Source organism: Colletotrichum spaethianum (assembly GCF_022836535.1).
Source record: "Colletotrichum spaethianum MAFF 239500 DNA, contig24, whole genome shotgun sequence".
Lineage (NCBI taxonomy): Eukaryota > Fungi > Ascomycota > Sordariomycetes > Glomerellales > Glomerellaceae > Colletotrichum > Colletotrichum spaethianum.
Window position 1 is genome coordinate 734,265 of NW_026054794.1, and position 17,049 is coordinate 751,313.

At 54.8% G+C, this 17,049-nt stretch overlaps 2 protein-coding genes across 2 annotated transcripts; one reads left to right on the forward strand and one right to left on the reverse strand.

Moving 5' to 3' along the window:
- Positions 1 to 916: 916 nt before the first annotated feature.
- Positions 917 to 3,142, reverse strand: ColSpa_08858 (uncharacterized protein; the record flags this gene model as incomplete). Its single annotated transcript, XM_049275070.1, has 5 exons — positions 917 to 1,154; positions 1,234 to 1,814; positions 1,952 to 2,035; positions 2,094 to 2,827; positions 2,974 to 3,142. The coding sequence occupies 5 exons, from the start codon at positions 3,140 to 3,142 to the stop codon at positions 917 to 919; spliced, it is 1,806 nt and encodes a 601-aa protein (XP_049131027.1).
- Positions 3,143 to 15,184: 12,042 nt separating this feature from the next.
- Positions 15,185 to 16,868, forward strand: ColSpa_08859 (mitochondrial amidoxime reducing component 2; the record flags this gene model as incomplete). The annotated part of the gene is made up of 4 exons (XM_049275071.1): positions 15,185 to 16,102; positions 16,178 to 16,289; positions 16,401 to 16,497; positions 16,631 to 16,868. The coding sequence occupies 4 exons, from the start codon at positions 15,185 to 15,187 to the stop codon at positions 16,866 to 16,868; spliced, it is 1,365 nt and encodes a 454-aa protein (XP_049131028.1).
- Between the last annotated feature and the right edge of the window lie 181 nt (positions 16,869 to 17,049).

The following is a 17,049-nucleotide window of genomic DNA, read 5'->3' on the forward strand; positions in this document are numbered from 1 at the left end:
TGTTGTTGTTGTTGTTGTTGTTGTCGCTGCCGACCCGGAGCTGCTCGAGACGCCCTGCAGCCACGAAGTCCTCACGGGGGCACTTCACTATTCTCTTCTGTTATTTGTAATGAGACGAGGCCCATGCATGTATAATATTCTTGTTTGTAATTCTCGCGATGTGTTTGACGCCATCGCAGGAGGTATGTAAAAGTAACGAAGAAAACAATAAGAAGAAGAAGAAGAGAAGAAGAAGAAGAGAAGAAGAAGAAGAGAAGAAGAAGAAGACAACATTGTCTATATCGAACAGGAACAAGACCTCGAATCGGTGACGATGACGTGAACGAGGTTTCTCAGAAAGAGAGAGAGAGAGAGAGAGAGAAAGGGGGAAAGGGAAGAAGTATGGCACAAGAATATGATACATTGATCTTCTTCGGGAGCTGCGGCTGAGGAAATCATATCCATGGAAGAGACCGACAAACGCCCAGATGCGTGGCCTGCCCCGCGAGGCATGGCCTGTTCAAAGCTTCAAAGCTTCAAAGCTTGCAAAAGAAAAGATTGAAGCAGTCGAGATGACGGGCTGTTAGGGTAGGGGAAGGCAGACAGGCTTCGCGCATCGTCCGCCGCTCGCCTCAGTCATTGTCGCGCATGCCCAAAACCAGTATTGTTTCCTTCACGTACCGATGCTGCCTCGCAGACACCGCCCCAGAGAAAAAGCCCCTTTGATGCAAACACCGTGCAATAACCGTACCTGTGTATAACGTGGTCTACCTGTAGCGCTTTCATTGCCCCTTGTCCCTACCCCCTTTTTTTCCCCCTCTTGTTTCTGTCGACAAAACTTGTGCCGGCTTTCCTCTCGTGGAGTCTATTGCCAGGGCCTCTCCCCCTGCTTGTCATGGAATGGCGACAGACCCAGTGGGGGCGAGCTTCACGTGCCCTACCCAGCCGGAGCCACGTTTTCTTCAGCCATTTGCATTTTGGCAAAGATGTGACGGACTTCGCGGAGGTTTTCCGCCTGGGCGGAGACAGCGTTTGCATTTCGCTCGTCGGCAAAGGTACGAACGTTCTGCAGAATCCGGCTGTAGCCTTCGTCGTTGGGAAGCCACCACCGCACGCAAGATGGCTCGTGGAACATCTCCGCCATCTTGGTACGAAGCGTAACCGGATGTATGTACCTGGAACGGGCAGGTCAAGTCAGCTTCGGTTGCGTATGCCGTGAACATCAGTCATCGGACTGTTCAAGAAGCCACTTACCCCATGGTCTCTAACAGTGCAAACTTTCGTCTGACCCAGGCGTGATGCTTGGCATCCTGAGGTAGGAATAGTGCCGCAAGCGCGATGCAGGCCTGGATGTTGATTAGGCTGCCCTTTGGACTTGACGGCCACTCTTCCACAGCCTCGAAGATCTGGCAGATGGCGTATGCGTGACCTCTCAATTCTTCGTATAGCTGCCCCCTATCAGTCGTTGATGACTGGCATTTGTGCATCATCATTGTGGAGTTGAATTCGCCGGTGAGCAACGTCGTAGGGAAAATCGGAAAGTCGTACAAAACTCCCGGGGCGAAGGGGTCTACAATATCGTCGTCATTCATGGCTCGTGCGTGGCTGAAGTCCGTGACGAGGCGAGAAGGATCGGTGAGTGCATGATCCCAGCCGTCTTTCCAGCCCTGAAGCGACTTCTGGATTCGTTCGTGTTCGGCCGCGAAGTCTTCTGGCGAGATCTGGCCTCTGCTGCCTCGCGCAAACAGAGTCGACATCTCTCTCGAAATGACTCGTAGACGGCCTGACTCCGCCTCCAGCATCCAGTGTAGCCTATCGGCCTCGTCCGAGATGGCCTGCTGGTCGCAATACTCAACGAAGGTCGTGAACCATTCGGGGCCAGCATTGTGGGAAACCCACCCATCAAGGCAATAAAAATATCGAAACGTCCATACCAGCACACGATCATTCTTCCGAGAGCGCTTTGACAGACCGTCTCTGGTGTGAAGAGATGCGTCAGCATCTCGAATGCGGCCTTTTGGTGCCCCATGAGGTTGATCCAGTCACCCAAGTACTCCTGTAGTTTTGATTAGCAAGCGTGATTCCATGGCCATGGGCCAAAGGCTATTCCGTACCTCGATCGTGGCGAGCTGCAGAACCGTCAGAAGCATGCCGACATTATGCTTCTCCTTTCTCTTCAGCGAGTTTAACAACAGGATAACACTCTTGTTGTAGTACTTCAAAAACTCCTCCATTTTGCCATTAGGGTCCTGCAGCGTACGCTGATACGCAGCAAATCCGACGATTGCATACAGCAGAGCTTCGTTTTGCAGAGCAACATTTGGCAAAATGACACGGAAGAAGTCTTGGGCGTCAGTAAGCATGCAGTAATGATAGTGCGTAACGTTTTCGCAAAAGTATTCCAGATGCTGGCGTAAGTCGACAGGTAGATGTGACCAGTCGGCGTGGCCACTCAGGGAAAGAATGGCGAGATCTGGCACCGCATATGTGGTGGTTGCTTTACTACTCGTAGACGCAGAAGGTGAAGCGCTTTTGGCCCCTTCGTACGACGGCGTCTCGGAGCCAAGGCGTGCGCCCCCTGTGCGCTGCAGAGTGGACGAGGCTGCGCTGCATCCACCTGGCCCAGAAAACTGCTTCTGGTAGGATACTTCGTCCCCTTCGTCCTCGTCGAGAATGGTGTCCAACCCGGCGGGCTCAGCGTCCTCTTCTCGATCCTCAGCATCATTAGAGGAGTCGGGACTGGTCTCCTGAGTAGCCGATCCATCTTTGGGTGTCGTTGACTGGGCTGACGAGCCCTTGGTTGCCGGGGCCTCCGGATAAATGCATTCGCGATTGCCTTTCCGGCATCCTGTGGTCAAGTTAGTTGATGAGTCCTCGCAACGCTGTTTCTGATCCACATACTATCGCAAACTGGCCGTGTTTCATCGCACTATCGCAGCAGTTAGAAAAAGAGTACTTCGCGTACGGCTCATAAACCCACCTTGACTCTCCTACTCCTACACATGTAGCACCCAGACCTCGTGCGGCGGTGCTTGACGTGATCGAAACCTGGTGCCGACTTCCTTCGGTTCCTCGATGATTTGGGGGCAGTGAGTCCTACGGGGTCGGGAAAGCCAGTGAAATATCCTAGATTGGCATAGGGTCCCGGCATGGCACCGCCCATCATGGGCATCTGGGAACCTGGAAACTGAGGATGTAAATCTTGCGGACTTGTGCTTTGGGTGGCGGCTGCCCCCGTCATGGAGGTGAGAAAATGATGGTAATAGTCCCCCATTTTCGTGGCTAGGAGTATACTGCGTGGTTGTTTCTAGATGAAAAACAAGAGAACCAAGAAGGCAAGGTATTGTGGAGCGTGTGGTGAGTTGTCCCAAAGAGCTGACATGCTCTGTGTGCAAGAACACGAACGAACAACAATGATGTATGCCTTGGACCTCGTAGGTTGCTGCTCGCGATGGCGGGGCGACGTGCAGCGGGGTGAAGAGATCCAAACTGTGTCCGGCCTGAGGAGGATGAACGTGCAATGAGCCTGAGTGTCGTTAGGGAATGAAACCCAGTAGTCGAAGACGCAGACGTCTGTCGAAAGATCCGTCCGAGTATTGGGTCTTAAGAGCCCGATTAGGTGGACCAGATCGAGAACTTCTGTTGGTGAGCTGGTTATTTTTGGTCCAGGGCATGGATGTTATTTCTTCGAAACAGTGACTCCAGTTCAGTAGACTTGCGGAGGATTGGACGTGGGAGAAGAGCAGCTGCTAGCCCAGCATAAGTTGAAATGGGGCTGTCCTTGGGGGGGGGGGGGTTGTGAACCGCGGTGGAAGGGAGATCAACCGCTCCTTGTTTTGGAGAACCAGGAGGGTGAGCTGTGCTGCCCTGAAGAGGGTCTAGGTCATCTAGAGCCACAACTGTTCCTTCGACGGCTCATACGGCGGGTGGTGATGATTGTAGTGGGGCTCCTGGACGGCCACAATGTAGCTGAATTAACTGGAGAGCGGGTATCGCAGCCCGCGCTTTGGTGATCTGCTGACGGGATTGGCGTTATGGCGGGGGCTCCTGGTAAGTACTACGCTAGGAAGGGAAGTCGAGACTCGCAAGGAGATGATGAGGTGGTGGTGTCTAGCCTTTGTGTCCAAGACAACCCCGGTTGGATTCGAGCGCCCTTGAAGGCTGGTAAGGAGAAGATGGCCGATTCTGGTTGGCCAGAGGTAAATCGGAGCCAAGGGGATTTGATCGGAGCATCAACTGGTATGGGATCAGTCCCAAGTACGAGCCAATGACAATTCTTGTCCTTCGTCGTGAAAAGAGAATGAAAACAGAAAACAGCAGGTTGGTATACGTCGATATATCGTGGTTACACTCACTTGGGTCCGATGAGGCGCAAATGTTGAGAGACAGGGTCGCTGAGTACGTTCGAGCAGATAGGCAAGGTCAGGTCCGAAGACTCAAGGCCGATAGGTGAGTCCAGGAATGGGACGAAACTACTCGGGCATGTGGGTATATCGTCTGCGTTACAAGAAGGTTTGCGGAATGCGGTATCCAGAAGAAGCTCGCCCTTGGCGGTGGTGGTATGGTGCTGGTGAGTGAGAGCCAAACGGGTAGCTGTAAAAGTGACTGAAGTGCGTGACTTGGCGACAGCGCGGTATTGCGAACAGAACAAGCAGTCCTCAGTGGTGATTGCGACCTGACGAATAGGCTGGGATGGAAATGGTAGTCCTGAAAAGTGATAAAGAGGCTGGTGGCGCGGGGTGAAGGGGTTTTTGGCGCAGTCACCCTTGCGAGTTCAAGGTGCTGCTGGTGGTTCCCTAGCCTCGGGAAAAGCGGTTTGGAAAGGCGGCCCTAGGTCGATTAAGGTTCCGGGATGGCGCGTGAGAACTGGGGTGGATGAAGCGTGGTAGACACTTTGAAGAAGGCTGCCCCAGCGTGACATGGAGTCCAGTCACCACCCGCACAGATTGATGAACGTGGCAACGGCTGGCTGTCCCAAGCCTAAACGGCTCGAATAACCGGCGCGTGCTTGGTTTCGGTTGGCCGTCTACCCAAAGTCTTAGCATGGGAGAAAGAGAATAGATCGTCAGGTCAGTGACGACTGAAGCCAGGCTCGACTCACCCCTCAAGTTAGAGCCACCAGCCTCTCTACAGGCGCGTGTGTGTGTGTGTATGTGTGTGTGTGTTTGTGTGTGTGTACGTGACCCTGGAGCAGAAGCTGGACGTCAAAGTCTGATGAAAGGGAAAAATAGAGGCACAGATAAGCACCAGTGAATACTGTGAGACATGGGTCTTCCGTCCAAGGTGATGTAACGAGCCAAAGCAAGCGCCCAGGCTGCTGGTGGGGGGCAAAGCTGGGACTGGGCTTGCCGGGGTTGGCAGAAAAGTCGACAGTCAAGACCCTGTCAACAGTCGCTGGTTGAGGTTTGATCAACGCTAGACTAGCTGGAAACGATGAGAAGGTTCCTATTGTTGATCTGAGGTTCTGGTCTGGGATTCCGTGACAGACAAGCCGTGACAGCTGGGCATACAACGGATAGCAGCCCTGATGCTGATATGGATAAGTGAACGGCGGCGCCCTCACTAGCTGAATAGTATGGCCTAACTCGCATACATCGCCGTCAGGCCCATCCTGTGAAACCCGCGTTCCTAACCAAGTCCGTCCGCGCAGATTTGATATGCAGCGCAAATGTGTTGAACGGTGACAGTAGTCGTCTGGCAGTTTGGAGCCCCGTATGCGCGTTCTTCCATGCAACTCTAGCGCGGAACTTGTCCAAGCCTGGGCGTCGAGTCAAAAATCTAGACCTATTAGCTTAGATCCAGAGGTCACTCTTAAACAATGTGGAACTGGTCCTGTCTAAGACTGCGGAGATTGATGAAGGGAAGCTCCCGTGGACCCGTGGACCGCCGTCCGGAGTGAGCTCGGCCTGTTCGAAACAACCGCGTGTGTGCGCGCCCCAGGGCATATATCGTGGTGGGAAGAAAAGTATGTGCGGACTGGACCTTGGCTTCATTAGCAACTTTTGTTGTTGTGAATATTTCACGGCGTAGCTGTACTTGCAGCTTGGGGGGCGAAGCGGCCTGAGGTAAGGTGGCGTGCAGAGCGAGGAAAAGGGGCCAGCCAGGCACTCGTGGAGGCTTTCCATGTTCCCAGGCTGTCGGGGCGTGGGGCCACGGGCTTGGTGGAGGAGGAACAGGGAGACACTGATGAGGCCAACACCCCTCACCCACCTTAACCACACCTCACTCCACACCCACTTCCAGCTCTTGGGGGGGCTCAGGTCTGGTCTTGCTGGTGCAGTTGGAGTAGTGAAGGGGTGTCGTTGGAGCGGAAGCACAGACATGGGGCCGGGGAGTGTGGTAGGGGTGGGGCAGAGAGGAGAAGAGGACAGAGGACGAGGGAGGGAGAGCCACAGCAGCATAATCTAGCTTTCTTGGCTCTGGGAACCTGATGCCGCTAGCGCCCATGCTTAAAAAAGGCGGCCGGTCCTTTGGATGGGACGAGAAATGAGTCCAAGTCGCTGCCGCAGCCGCCGTCATCTGTTGCTACTGCATCTAGTGGCCGTGCCTTTGTGTGTCTGTGCCTGCGCTCGGTGACATGTCGCGCGCGGGTGGAGAACGGGAGTCCGCGGAATCGGGGGCCTGGCGGCGTCGACCACAGATGCACACAAGGAGAGCGATCCGGTACGTTGCCGCTGCGGTCGACTTGAGAAAAAGAAAGCCCGAGTCCTGAGGTGAGGTAAGCTGGCAAGAGATGGGGATAGAGTCCTGTGCCTGGACGTGTCGCCCATCCGCCGCCCCCCTTCTCCCCTGTGCCCCTCGGCCAGCTCGAGGAAGCTGGTGAATTTCCCTTGTCCCGTCCCAAAGGAGCACCGATGCATTGGCTACCGGTCATGCTAGACGAATCGGTCTAGGGGCCAGAGATTGACGGTGGCTGGCTCTGCAGTCGGTATCTGGTTGGATTCAGACAAATTCCGCCAAATGGGTACCATGGACGGTTGTTCGGGGGCCGCTGCATCAGCCAAAAGCAGGTGTCAAGGTGTGCAGGAGTCGACGATCCAGGCTTGCATTCGGCCCAGGACAGATGAGGGCAGGGAGGGCCCTGTTAGCGGTCCGGGCCAATTGATGCTTCCATGATGGGACTGGGTGGGCACCGATCATCAATCCTAGCATGCAAGCAGAGCAACATCGTCCCATGCCAGGATGAGCGGCAGAGAGCAAAGTCGGTCTCTGCTCCGCAATACGTCCCCCCTCGCAGGTACATAGGTAATATAGGAAAAAAGCATGAAGTGGACGCTATGAAAGGGACTCCATCTGACAGGGCTTGTTTAGTGCGGAAGATGAGCCTGCATTAGTACTAGGTATATAGATATGCAGCCAATGCTGTCGTGCACGACAAGGGAGAAGTTTGGGCGGAGGAGAAAAGTGGCGGAGATGGAGATGGAGAAGCAGAAATTAGACGGGATGAAAAGGATGGATTGCCCATTGATCGATTCGTCGACGTGGTAACGGAGACGGAGAGCGTGGACCGAATCTTGAGATCCGACAGCGTCGCGAATAATGTGTCTTGTGCTGCTATGTCGTTTGACATGGCTGTCCATGTTCGGACTGGGGAGAAGGCACAAATGTCTACCATGTAGACAGCCCATTCTTCCCTCACCCGTGTGTGTGTGTTGGTGTGTTGGAGACTTTAAAGCATGGCTTGCATGAGAGTCACGTGGGCGAGAGATGAACAAAGTTGGAAAAGACTTGTTATGTAATGCAAGTTGCAAGGAGGCGCGCTCCTGATGATGATCAAGCCTCGAAACAGCAGGAGTCAAAAAACTGGACGGGCCGGGTCCACCTTCCCACGGCTCGGTCCCCACGGTGCCGTCGGCGTCGGGGCCTTTTGCAAAGCAGGCGGCGGCCACGGCACGCGTACTACCTACTTCCCCCTCCTCTCCAGTGTACCGTTTAGGAAAGGCGCTTTTTCCACACCTGCCTTACTATGTGCGGTACGCTATCCGTACAGCCGTAACACAACCAGCTGTTAGGATCCCGATCCCAGCGTGGCCGGGTCCTTGATGGCACTGTCACCGGGGTCGATTTCTCTGGATCTGGCACTCTAGCTACCTGTACACCAATCAGCGTGGGGGTAGGACGCACCTCAATCTCTTTTTTTTTCTTTCTTTTTTTTTTTTTTTTTGGAGTGGGAGGGGGAGGGGTTTGGAGAGCGTCAGGTCTCCGGCAGTGCAGGAAGGCAAGATCCGACAATACATAACACTAGGGATTTGCACAAAGTGCCGCAGCAAGTGTGGACGAGTCCCATCCAACGAGCGTGTGTTTCTACTGTATGGTAGCGTTTGGGTCGAACCAAGTTTGCAACAGTTGGGGACTCAAGGTGAGTTGGTTCTGGGTACCTCCATCGATGGATAGCAAGGCCAAGGAATCGAGTGCGCAGTGGTCTTCTGTTGGACCTTCCTGAATCATCCCTCTCCCACTGCGCAGCCACCGGCATCAGCCCCCCCCCCCCCAGTCTATAAGACACATTGTCTTGCATTTGGGTTCACCTTGCCATGCAGTAAACATGTTGTCCAGGTCATGAAGTCGTTCCGGCTATACCTACGTATCCGTCTTGGGGCGACATGTCCTCAACGTCCACAACTCTTCAGCACAGAACGCACACGTTACAACGTCCAACCTTGCACGAGGACCCAGCCCCGCATTCACCTGCTGTGAAAGATTGAGCTCAGGCAAGGAGCACCGAGGTTTGCAGAGCATCTAGTTTTTTTTTGTTGAAATGCTGAGGTAAGGCGAGAAGAGCCAGGCCAGCGCATTTCCTCCTCGCGCCCTTCTCGCGCCGAGTCTGTCCTCTCTTGCCTCTCGTTCCAAGTCCCAGGTTCCAAGTTCCCTCCTTTCCGCCCACACCTAGTTTACATACAATACAGTACATACCTAGTGTACAGTACAGCCCCGCCAGTCACTTTTTTTTCGGCATGGGCCGGGATATGCTACTTTGCGGGCTGCGGTATGAATTTAACCTCCAATGACCCGATCCAATGGTTTTCAGCGGCCCAGGCCGATCGAAGTGCTGCGTAGAGACACCCCTGCTTGACCTGGGTTTTTCTCTTTTTTCTTCTACTTCTTTTTTTTCTTCGTCATATCTGCCGTTTCTTTTCCCTTCCCTGCTCTTCTTACCAACGCCTGCCGCCTCCTGCGTGCATATGCAATCCTCTATGTATATTCGTGGGCAGCTTGCCTGCAGTGTGTACATGCATATGGGACGAAACGGTCACATTTCGTCTTCCTTCGCCGCCCTGGCAGCTGGCAACCCAAAACAGTGACCGATGACACCTTGCCTGGCTAGTGTGGAGGCAGGTGGCCGAGTACTTTAGCTCACTTGTCTCATTCGTCCTTTCCGGGTTGGGGCTGCAAATAGCGTCCTGTAACTTACCCTCAGCTGCTGCAGCGTGCTGCCATGCGATACCGGTACACCTCACTGCGTCTTCACTCTTGCGTCGCTGCGATATCTAATGAAACCCCCCGACGACGAGTGTGGCGACAACAACACCAGCGTGACAACAGCACAGCCGGCAAGCGGCGGACGCGGTACCTTCCGAGGGATTGACTCGGCTAGAGAGGCCCTGAATTAGCTGGATTACCTACCTACCCCCTCGTATTACAGCACCGGGATACGTGTCAGCCTTATTGCATGACGGCCCAAACTCCTACCCGCCTCGCATCACGTAACTTCGCCTCCTCATCTTCGAGGTTGAAGCAGACTGCGCTCTGTGCGCCCATGGCCACAAACGGTTAACGCCATGGGTCTTGACAACAAATTGGGGCCGCGGTTCAGCAGAGCTGAGATAGACTTTGTAGCGCCTTGCACTCTCCCCCTCACCGACTGTGCGTTTGACAAACTCGTCCTCCGGACGGGTTGCAGCGTCCCATTTGTCCCTGTTCACTGTTTGTGAAAGCCCAATGTGCCTCGTTGCTTTTTTATCCCTCTGACTTCGCCCGTGGCTGTCACCGGCGGCCCGGCTTCTAGAACGCAGCATCCTGTCAACTTCCTTCTTCCAGGTGGCAACGAAGGCTCGAATACGGGCATCCAGTCGTTCGGGCGCATGCAGAACTCGGTCTCGCACATGGTAGGCCGTCTTGCCCGCATTTTGGACGCTGGATACTGCACCGCATTTTTGCTATACCCAAGCAAGGCGAGTCGTGGACTCGTGGCACGATTGCCTGCTTCGGAGCTGTCTGAAGCAGACAATCCATGCAGTTTGCTTTAATACCAACAAACGGCATGCTATAGCAGGACATGGCCCACCGAGTCGAGTCGTCGAACCCCATCATCTGCGACGGCGAATGAGTTGTGGTCGGAAACCCACCAGATGTGGTCATTGTAGGCGATCAGGATTCGCTGCAAAACCGCCATCGTCTCGCAGCTTTCTCTCACCGCTAACCGCGTACCGTATCTCAGCATATGAACGGATATGGCCATTGAAACGCGAACGCTGCATATTAGAAAGCCATTGACGAACTCTGCATGTCGCGAACCATCTGCTACCGGTGCAGGGCTAGAAATCTCTCATGGCAAGACACGCCCCGAGACAAAGGGACAGGTGGGCAGGCTTGAACCTTGGAGCCTCTTTGCGTCTCGCAACTTTTCCTTCATTGCTTTTCCCGACCCCGCCAGGCGGTCATGGCGTCTGGCCAGGATCTTGGGTCATGGACCATGTTTACAGACTGGATCGTCAACATGTTGGCCTCGAGGCCTTGGACATTGACGGCCTCATTCAAACCCTCATCAAGAGGCCCCAAGGACCTGCTACCAAGATGCCCCAGTCGCCCGGTTCAAAGTCACAGACAGTAGGGAACCGCCCGCCCACGCTAGCGTGGCGTCATTTCGTCGACCCTCTTGCGTCTGTTGCTGCCGCAAGCTTGTTCCCTCTGAGCTGATCGACGCTCCAGTTTGAGGACGGGATGCATTCATCCGTGAGAAGGGGGATATGCCCTGTAGAGGGCCAACAAATCACCTCAGGAAAACGCACCAAAGCCTCAACCAGGCAATACCCAAGTTACGGCTGCCGCGGCCCCCAATTACCCACTTGAGCCCCAAAGTCATTCTACTTTCGGTCTTACATTGAATTGGGGGGGGGGGGGGGGGTCGGGGTCCAGGTTTGCTGCGCGACTGGATACCCAGAGCTCAAACACTAACAAGATGAGGATTATAATCGACAAGGTACCTTCGCCACCATCCTGCGATTTCTCGGCGCAGGAGCATACCGCAATAACGAGATAATCATCCAGAGCCAAACTTGGGAAACGTGGTACACGGAAGCCTTCTATTTCAGGATGGATGACGGCCGTTAGACCTGGCTGCGGCGCGTTGAGTCTTCTTGGCCGCGGCCGTTCAGCGGTAACGGGTTGGTGGAGCACCTCCTCATTCGACGCGCCGAGCAATGTGTTGCTTATTTGAGATTAACGCTTATCGGATGAACTGACCGCGAGAGGCTGGTAGTACCAAATACCGCTGTACCTGACGGCAGCGCGGCATTGAGTCTGCCCGTCGCGAATGGTTACATGGCTTGCTATGGATGGTCAACTTCATCAGTGGTTGACAATTTGTCAAGGCGCCTGCCAAAGCCCATGGCTACCTTACCAATGAAACCATCACCCAAGGTTAGAAACCTGCTTGGTGCTAATTCAAGAAGCCTGACGTCAACAACCCAACCAATGAAGAAATGACGAGACCCTGTCTGTTTGCTGGTGGGCTCCTCTACTGCTACCCGCGAGGGCGACAAGAGCGGACCTCGGTCGACCGCCAAATAACCTTGGGGAACATGCCTGGCCGTGCTGGCAGCAGTCGCATTGCATAATCGCACACATTACGTCGTGGACTTGCAAAGCCACTCGAGTCTTACTCATTCAGACTGTACGTTAAAGGCGCCTCTCAAAAAATCAAAAAAACCTCGCCCTGGCAACCGGGCCTGCATATGATCGAAAGCTGCAAACGCTCGATGACCTGCAGAGGCTTCTTGTTAGAAAGCTAGCGTGGACAACGACGTGGCTAGAATGCTTGGCATCCGTCCAAAGATTGGCTAGCCAGGGCTTAGGAAGAGCGCGCGAAGACACAAGTCTGTCCCTAGTTGACGCCGCGGCCTCGTGTCGTCTCTTGGTCTTTTCCATCCCTTCCGCAGTGGGGCAAAAACGGCTCATCTTTGGCTTCAAGGTAACACGAAGTACTCTATACCTCAGCTGAGTCTAACAATAGGCCCTACCGTTCCGCTGTGGCTGGCTAAGCGGGCGTGTGTTCGCGAGTCTGGTGTCTCCACGGGTTCGCTACATGAACGCATCAGACGGATCAATGGAACGACTCGATGCCATACAAGACAAGAAACCATGGTTATTTGACGGAGCAAGCGGCCAGGGCTGGCTTTGAATTTTGGGCTTCCTCCATACATGACTGCAGATGAAAATTAAATTTGACGTCAAGGGCTGACGGCTGGTGCAACAAATCGACAAATGTTCGGACATGGTATCATTCCTATAATTTAAGAGAAGTCTACCTCGTTACAAGAAAACATTGTACTCGTCCTCGAAACATCAAAACATCGAAACATATTCGAAGACAAGTCACTGCCACCATAATACTCAAGGATGGTGTACAGCCTGGTCTGTAAAGCTAGGAGTACCACGCTCATCATATCTCGCGTTCTCCAAGCAGCCCTTTGCGCGCCGCTCGTTTTCCTCATTTACTAAGGAAATCGCTCAACCTTGACCAACGGTACAAGTAAATGTTTCTGATCCATGTTCAGGGGATTCTGACAAGGGGCTCTTTGGTACATCACAATCAAGGTGCCATTCTCGATGGGTCGAGTTTTTTGATCTGTCATTTGACCTGGCTGTATGGGAATCTTGGAGAGCTCGAATTCCGATAACATTGCCTCTCATCTGTGACCATGTTGGCTTCATGCACTTCTACCTTGTTCTTTATCCAAGTGGCAAACGTGGTCTATAGTGGACTACCCTTGGTCGCATTCTCCAACTCGGCCTCGCACTCCATGCCCGATTTTAAGGACTTTTGGAGGCCCGAGTCTGGGGGTTCCGTGACCAAAGTCACGGTTGCAGTCTTTGTGGCATCTTGATCTTCGCACCGCAGCCTACGGCAGGGCAACATCCGGCGTGGAAGTCACTAGTATAGGTGCACATGCGGCATAATTCATTACTCCTCCCTAGCACTATAGTCTCGTCGACGCTTTCCTATGCTCTCCTTCCACTGCCTCCAGAATCCCAGATGCTTTCTCTTTTACATGGAAGTTGCAAAATGTTTCGTGCTCTTTTCCATATGCAGTCTGGGGCAATGCGACGCGACCGATCTGCCGAGCCCACAAGAACCTCTCAAAGTGGCTGATACCAACGCTGCCACTACCGCGAGCCAGGTGATGGAGTATTTTGTTGGAGTAAATATCCAACTCAAAACGCAACCTGGGTACGTCTATTGGGTTTTGGAAGGTCCAGGCATCTTTACCTTTGCCATATGAAATGGACCGCGCTCATCAAACGACAACCGAGGCTTGTTTCCGAGGCAGTAGTACACACTAGCTTGCTGACGATGGCGCGTCATTCAAGAACAAACTCACATTAAAAACGCAGTGCTGGAAGGCTCAGGGGTTTGATCCAGAATGTGATTAAACCAGTCCTTGTCTGGCTGATCCCAGGAGACTGGATACATGCAGCCTCAAACTGCCTTCGCCCAGTCTGAGGGACAACCCGCCTTCGAACCGTCTGATCCGACAAGGAATGCTACTCTGACCCTGAGCGTCCAATCGCAACTGGCGTCAACGACATCATTTAGCCTCTCTGATGTTGCAGCGCTACCGGCTTGAGGTTCCTTTCGGGAATTATGCGGGATACTCCCTATGGAATGCTACAAGAGAACGGACTATGCTCGTAAGCTTGCTGCGACACTGCGATCAAACCGAGAGGCTTTCACACACGCAAACTGCGCACGTCCACCGGCGCAACGGCACGACCAGCTCTTCAAGGGGCGCGAGGCTGTCGCAACCGGAGCTGTTCTTCCTCTGACTTGCGCAAACATCTCACAAAGAGGTTACAGCTACTCTTGCTACGTCAGTTAGGACGACAAGCCAGCACGGAGCAGCGGCTGAATGGTTTGATACCTCGATTCGCTTGCTGCACGCGTAGGGTTTGTCGGACGAACTTGTTCGGTCCCCACGCCTTACCCCCAAGGTGGGTGCGTCCTGGTGTTGTTACCTATTGTCCTGACTAACAACGGCATCCCGTTTTTGCTGCCTCCCGATTCCCGACTGAGTCGACATTGGATACACCCCCGGGCCCATTCTTCACGGGCCAGGGGAGCGCGATTGGTCAGCCATGCAAGGCACGAGCCAACGGGGGAAGAGAGACCAAGTGACTGTGTTCGCCGCTAGAGATATGTCACTGCACATCACAGGCTGCGCGTACGGACGTAAGGTAAGAGCCGGCGTGGAGGTGAACGGAGATGTTGGACCAACAGGCGAGGGGGGCCGACGATCATCTACGTGTGGCCCTGAGCTTGGGGCGGTTCTGGCTTGAGGTCTTGGTGTCATCATTCCGCTTTTTGTTGCAAAGGAGATCGCTGCTATTCCCCTGTTCGTTTTGAGTAGACAACCGAAGCTCCTCTACCAGTCGCCGCTCACCGCCACCCACGTCCAAGGTTGTGAAATTAGTTGGCGGGATTTGGACCGAAATTCCCTCTGCCAAGCTTCGTTTCAAGCACAGACCAGCGCGAAACCGTCGAAAGGTACAAATGACTAATCAACACGAGTCACATGATATATCACGTGTAAGCTTGCGAAGCATGCGCCCGGACCATAGGGGTCCAGGATTCTGCAGGAAGGGACGAAGGGGAAGTTTCAGCCGTCGTGTCAACGGCCACATTGCTCGAGAGAAATGGAATGGTGTTGATGCTCATATCGTACCATGAGTGGAAGTTGTGAACCGTCACCGACTAAACAAGATACTGCGTGCATTGAAATTCGGTGGTTGAAGACAAACCCTCGGGGCCGCATTCCGTACAATTTCACCCCCTTCTGTCTTACAAAACAAACAAGGGAGCAAGCGATACTGCACGAAACCAAGGAGACCGGAAGAACTCACATGACACTGATACACCGCCATCGATAACCACGAGCAATTGGAGCGGCCAAGCCTGCAACACGAGAGGAGAGAATCACTAACCGTAATGGAGGCGGCCAACATATCGGCGTCCGCCCTGGGCGAGCCGGCCCGCCTGAGCTTCGGCTTCTACTTCCTGCCCTTGGCCACGGTCATCTGCTTCCTCCTCCCGGTTCTCTATCTGTTCCCGCCGATCCCGGCCACGACCAGCGACGCTCTGCTAGCAACGCACTCCAAGCTCGGCGTGGCCCCGCCCAAGAGCAGCCTCCGGGACCAGTCCTCTGCCGCCGAGCAGCAGAAGACGGGGACCGACGCCGCCGGCGCCGCCAAGGTCAAGGCGCTCTGCGTGTACCCCATCAAGTCGTGCCGCGGCATCGAGGTCACGCGGAGCAAGCTCCTCCCCACGGGCCTCGAGTTCGACAGGCTGTACACCTTTGCGCAGCTCAAGTCCCCGTTCCCCGTGTCGAGCGACGGCGGCGGCGCCGGGGACGGCCGGGACACGCACTCGTGGGAGTTTGTCACGCAGCGGCAGTTCCCCCAGCTGGCGACGGTCAAGGTGGACGTCTACGTCCCCGACGCCACCAAGAGCACTGTGTTCCTCGAGAAGAGCAGCGACGCGTGGATCGTGCTGCGCTTCCCCTGGCGCGAGCCCGGCTGGAAGGGCACCATGCAGTGGGTCGCGGCCAAGATCCGGGACGGGTGGCGCGGGGAGCCGGAGATGGAGGTGCTGCTGCCGGTGGAGTTCCCCACCGACAAGGAGATTGAGGACCGCGGGTACACGCGCGAGGACGTGAGGGTGTGGAAGGAGATGGTCCCTGCGTTGAACATGGAGAAGGAGCTCCCCGAGGAGCTGAGCCGGTACCTGAGCGTGAGCAACAAGCTGGCGCTGTTCCGCGTCGATCCGGGGAAGCTGAGGGAGGTGTACCGGTGTGCGCCCACCAGGGAGGAGGCGGGGTATCAGCCCGTTGTCGGGTTCCAGGACGCGGTTAGTCTCTTTCTCGGCTGTGCCGGACGCGAAGCCCGGAGAGAGCGTTGGACTGACAAAAAGGGTGGACGATAGTATCCGCTGCACCTCATGAACATGAGCAGCCTCCAGGACTTCGACGCCCAGGTGCCCAAGGACGAGGAGCTCCAACACCTCGACGTCAGGAGGTTCCGGTCCAACATCATTGGTAAGGCTGTCCCGCCCTCCCGAGCCCCTGTCTGGGCGTGCTCTTCCCGGCAGCAAACCATGTTCAAGAGTCGGCCTGGCTAACGGGATCGAACAGTCTCCGGTGCCCCAGCATACGACGAAGAGTCGTGGAAGTCGGTCAAGTTCACCCAAGGCACGTCCAAGGTCACCGCGCCTACAAAGTTCCAGGTCTCGTGCCGCACAGTTCGGTAAGCTCCCCTCCCCTTTCCTCGTCCCATCTTCAAACCGCCAAGCGGGTACAGAAGGGTGGGGTGGTTTCTTGAGGCCCGCGATAGAACCACCTTTGCATCCCTTTTGGTAATATCAACTAATCCGTAAAAGTTGCAAAATGCCCAACGTCGACCCGGTCACCGGCGCCCGCCACGGCGTCGAGCCGGACAGGTCCCTCCGTAAGCTCCGCGACGTCGACGAAGGCGCCCCGCGCATGGGGTGCCTGGGCATGCAGATGGTCCCCCTGTTCGAAGGCACCGACCGCGTCGAGTATATGCAGGCCTGGCTCGAGGTCGGCATGGCTGTCGAGGTGCTGGAGCGCGGTGAGCACGTCTACATTAAGCAGTGAAGTCATTTCCAGGTTCAGTGGTTGGGCTGATGGCGTTGATGGTCTTGATGTACGAGGAATGGTTACAGGCTTAGAATGCATAGACTGAGATGGGAAGCACATCCAAGATCAGAGGAAAATGAGGACGGCGGTGCAGTGTATAGAACACGAAAAATCGAATCATCATTATCACACTTGAGCC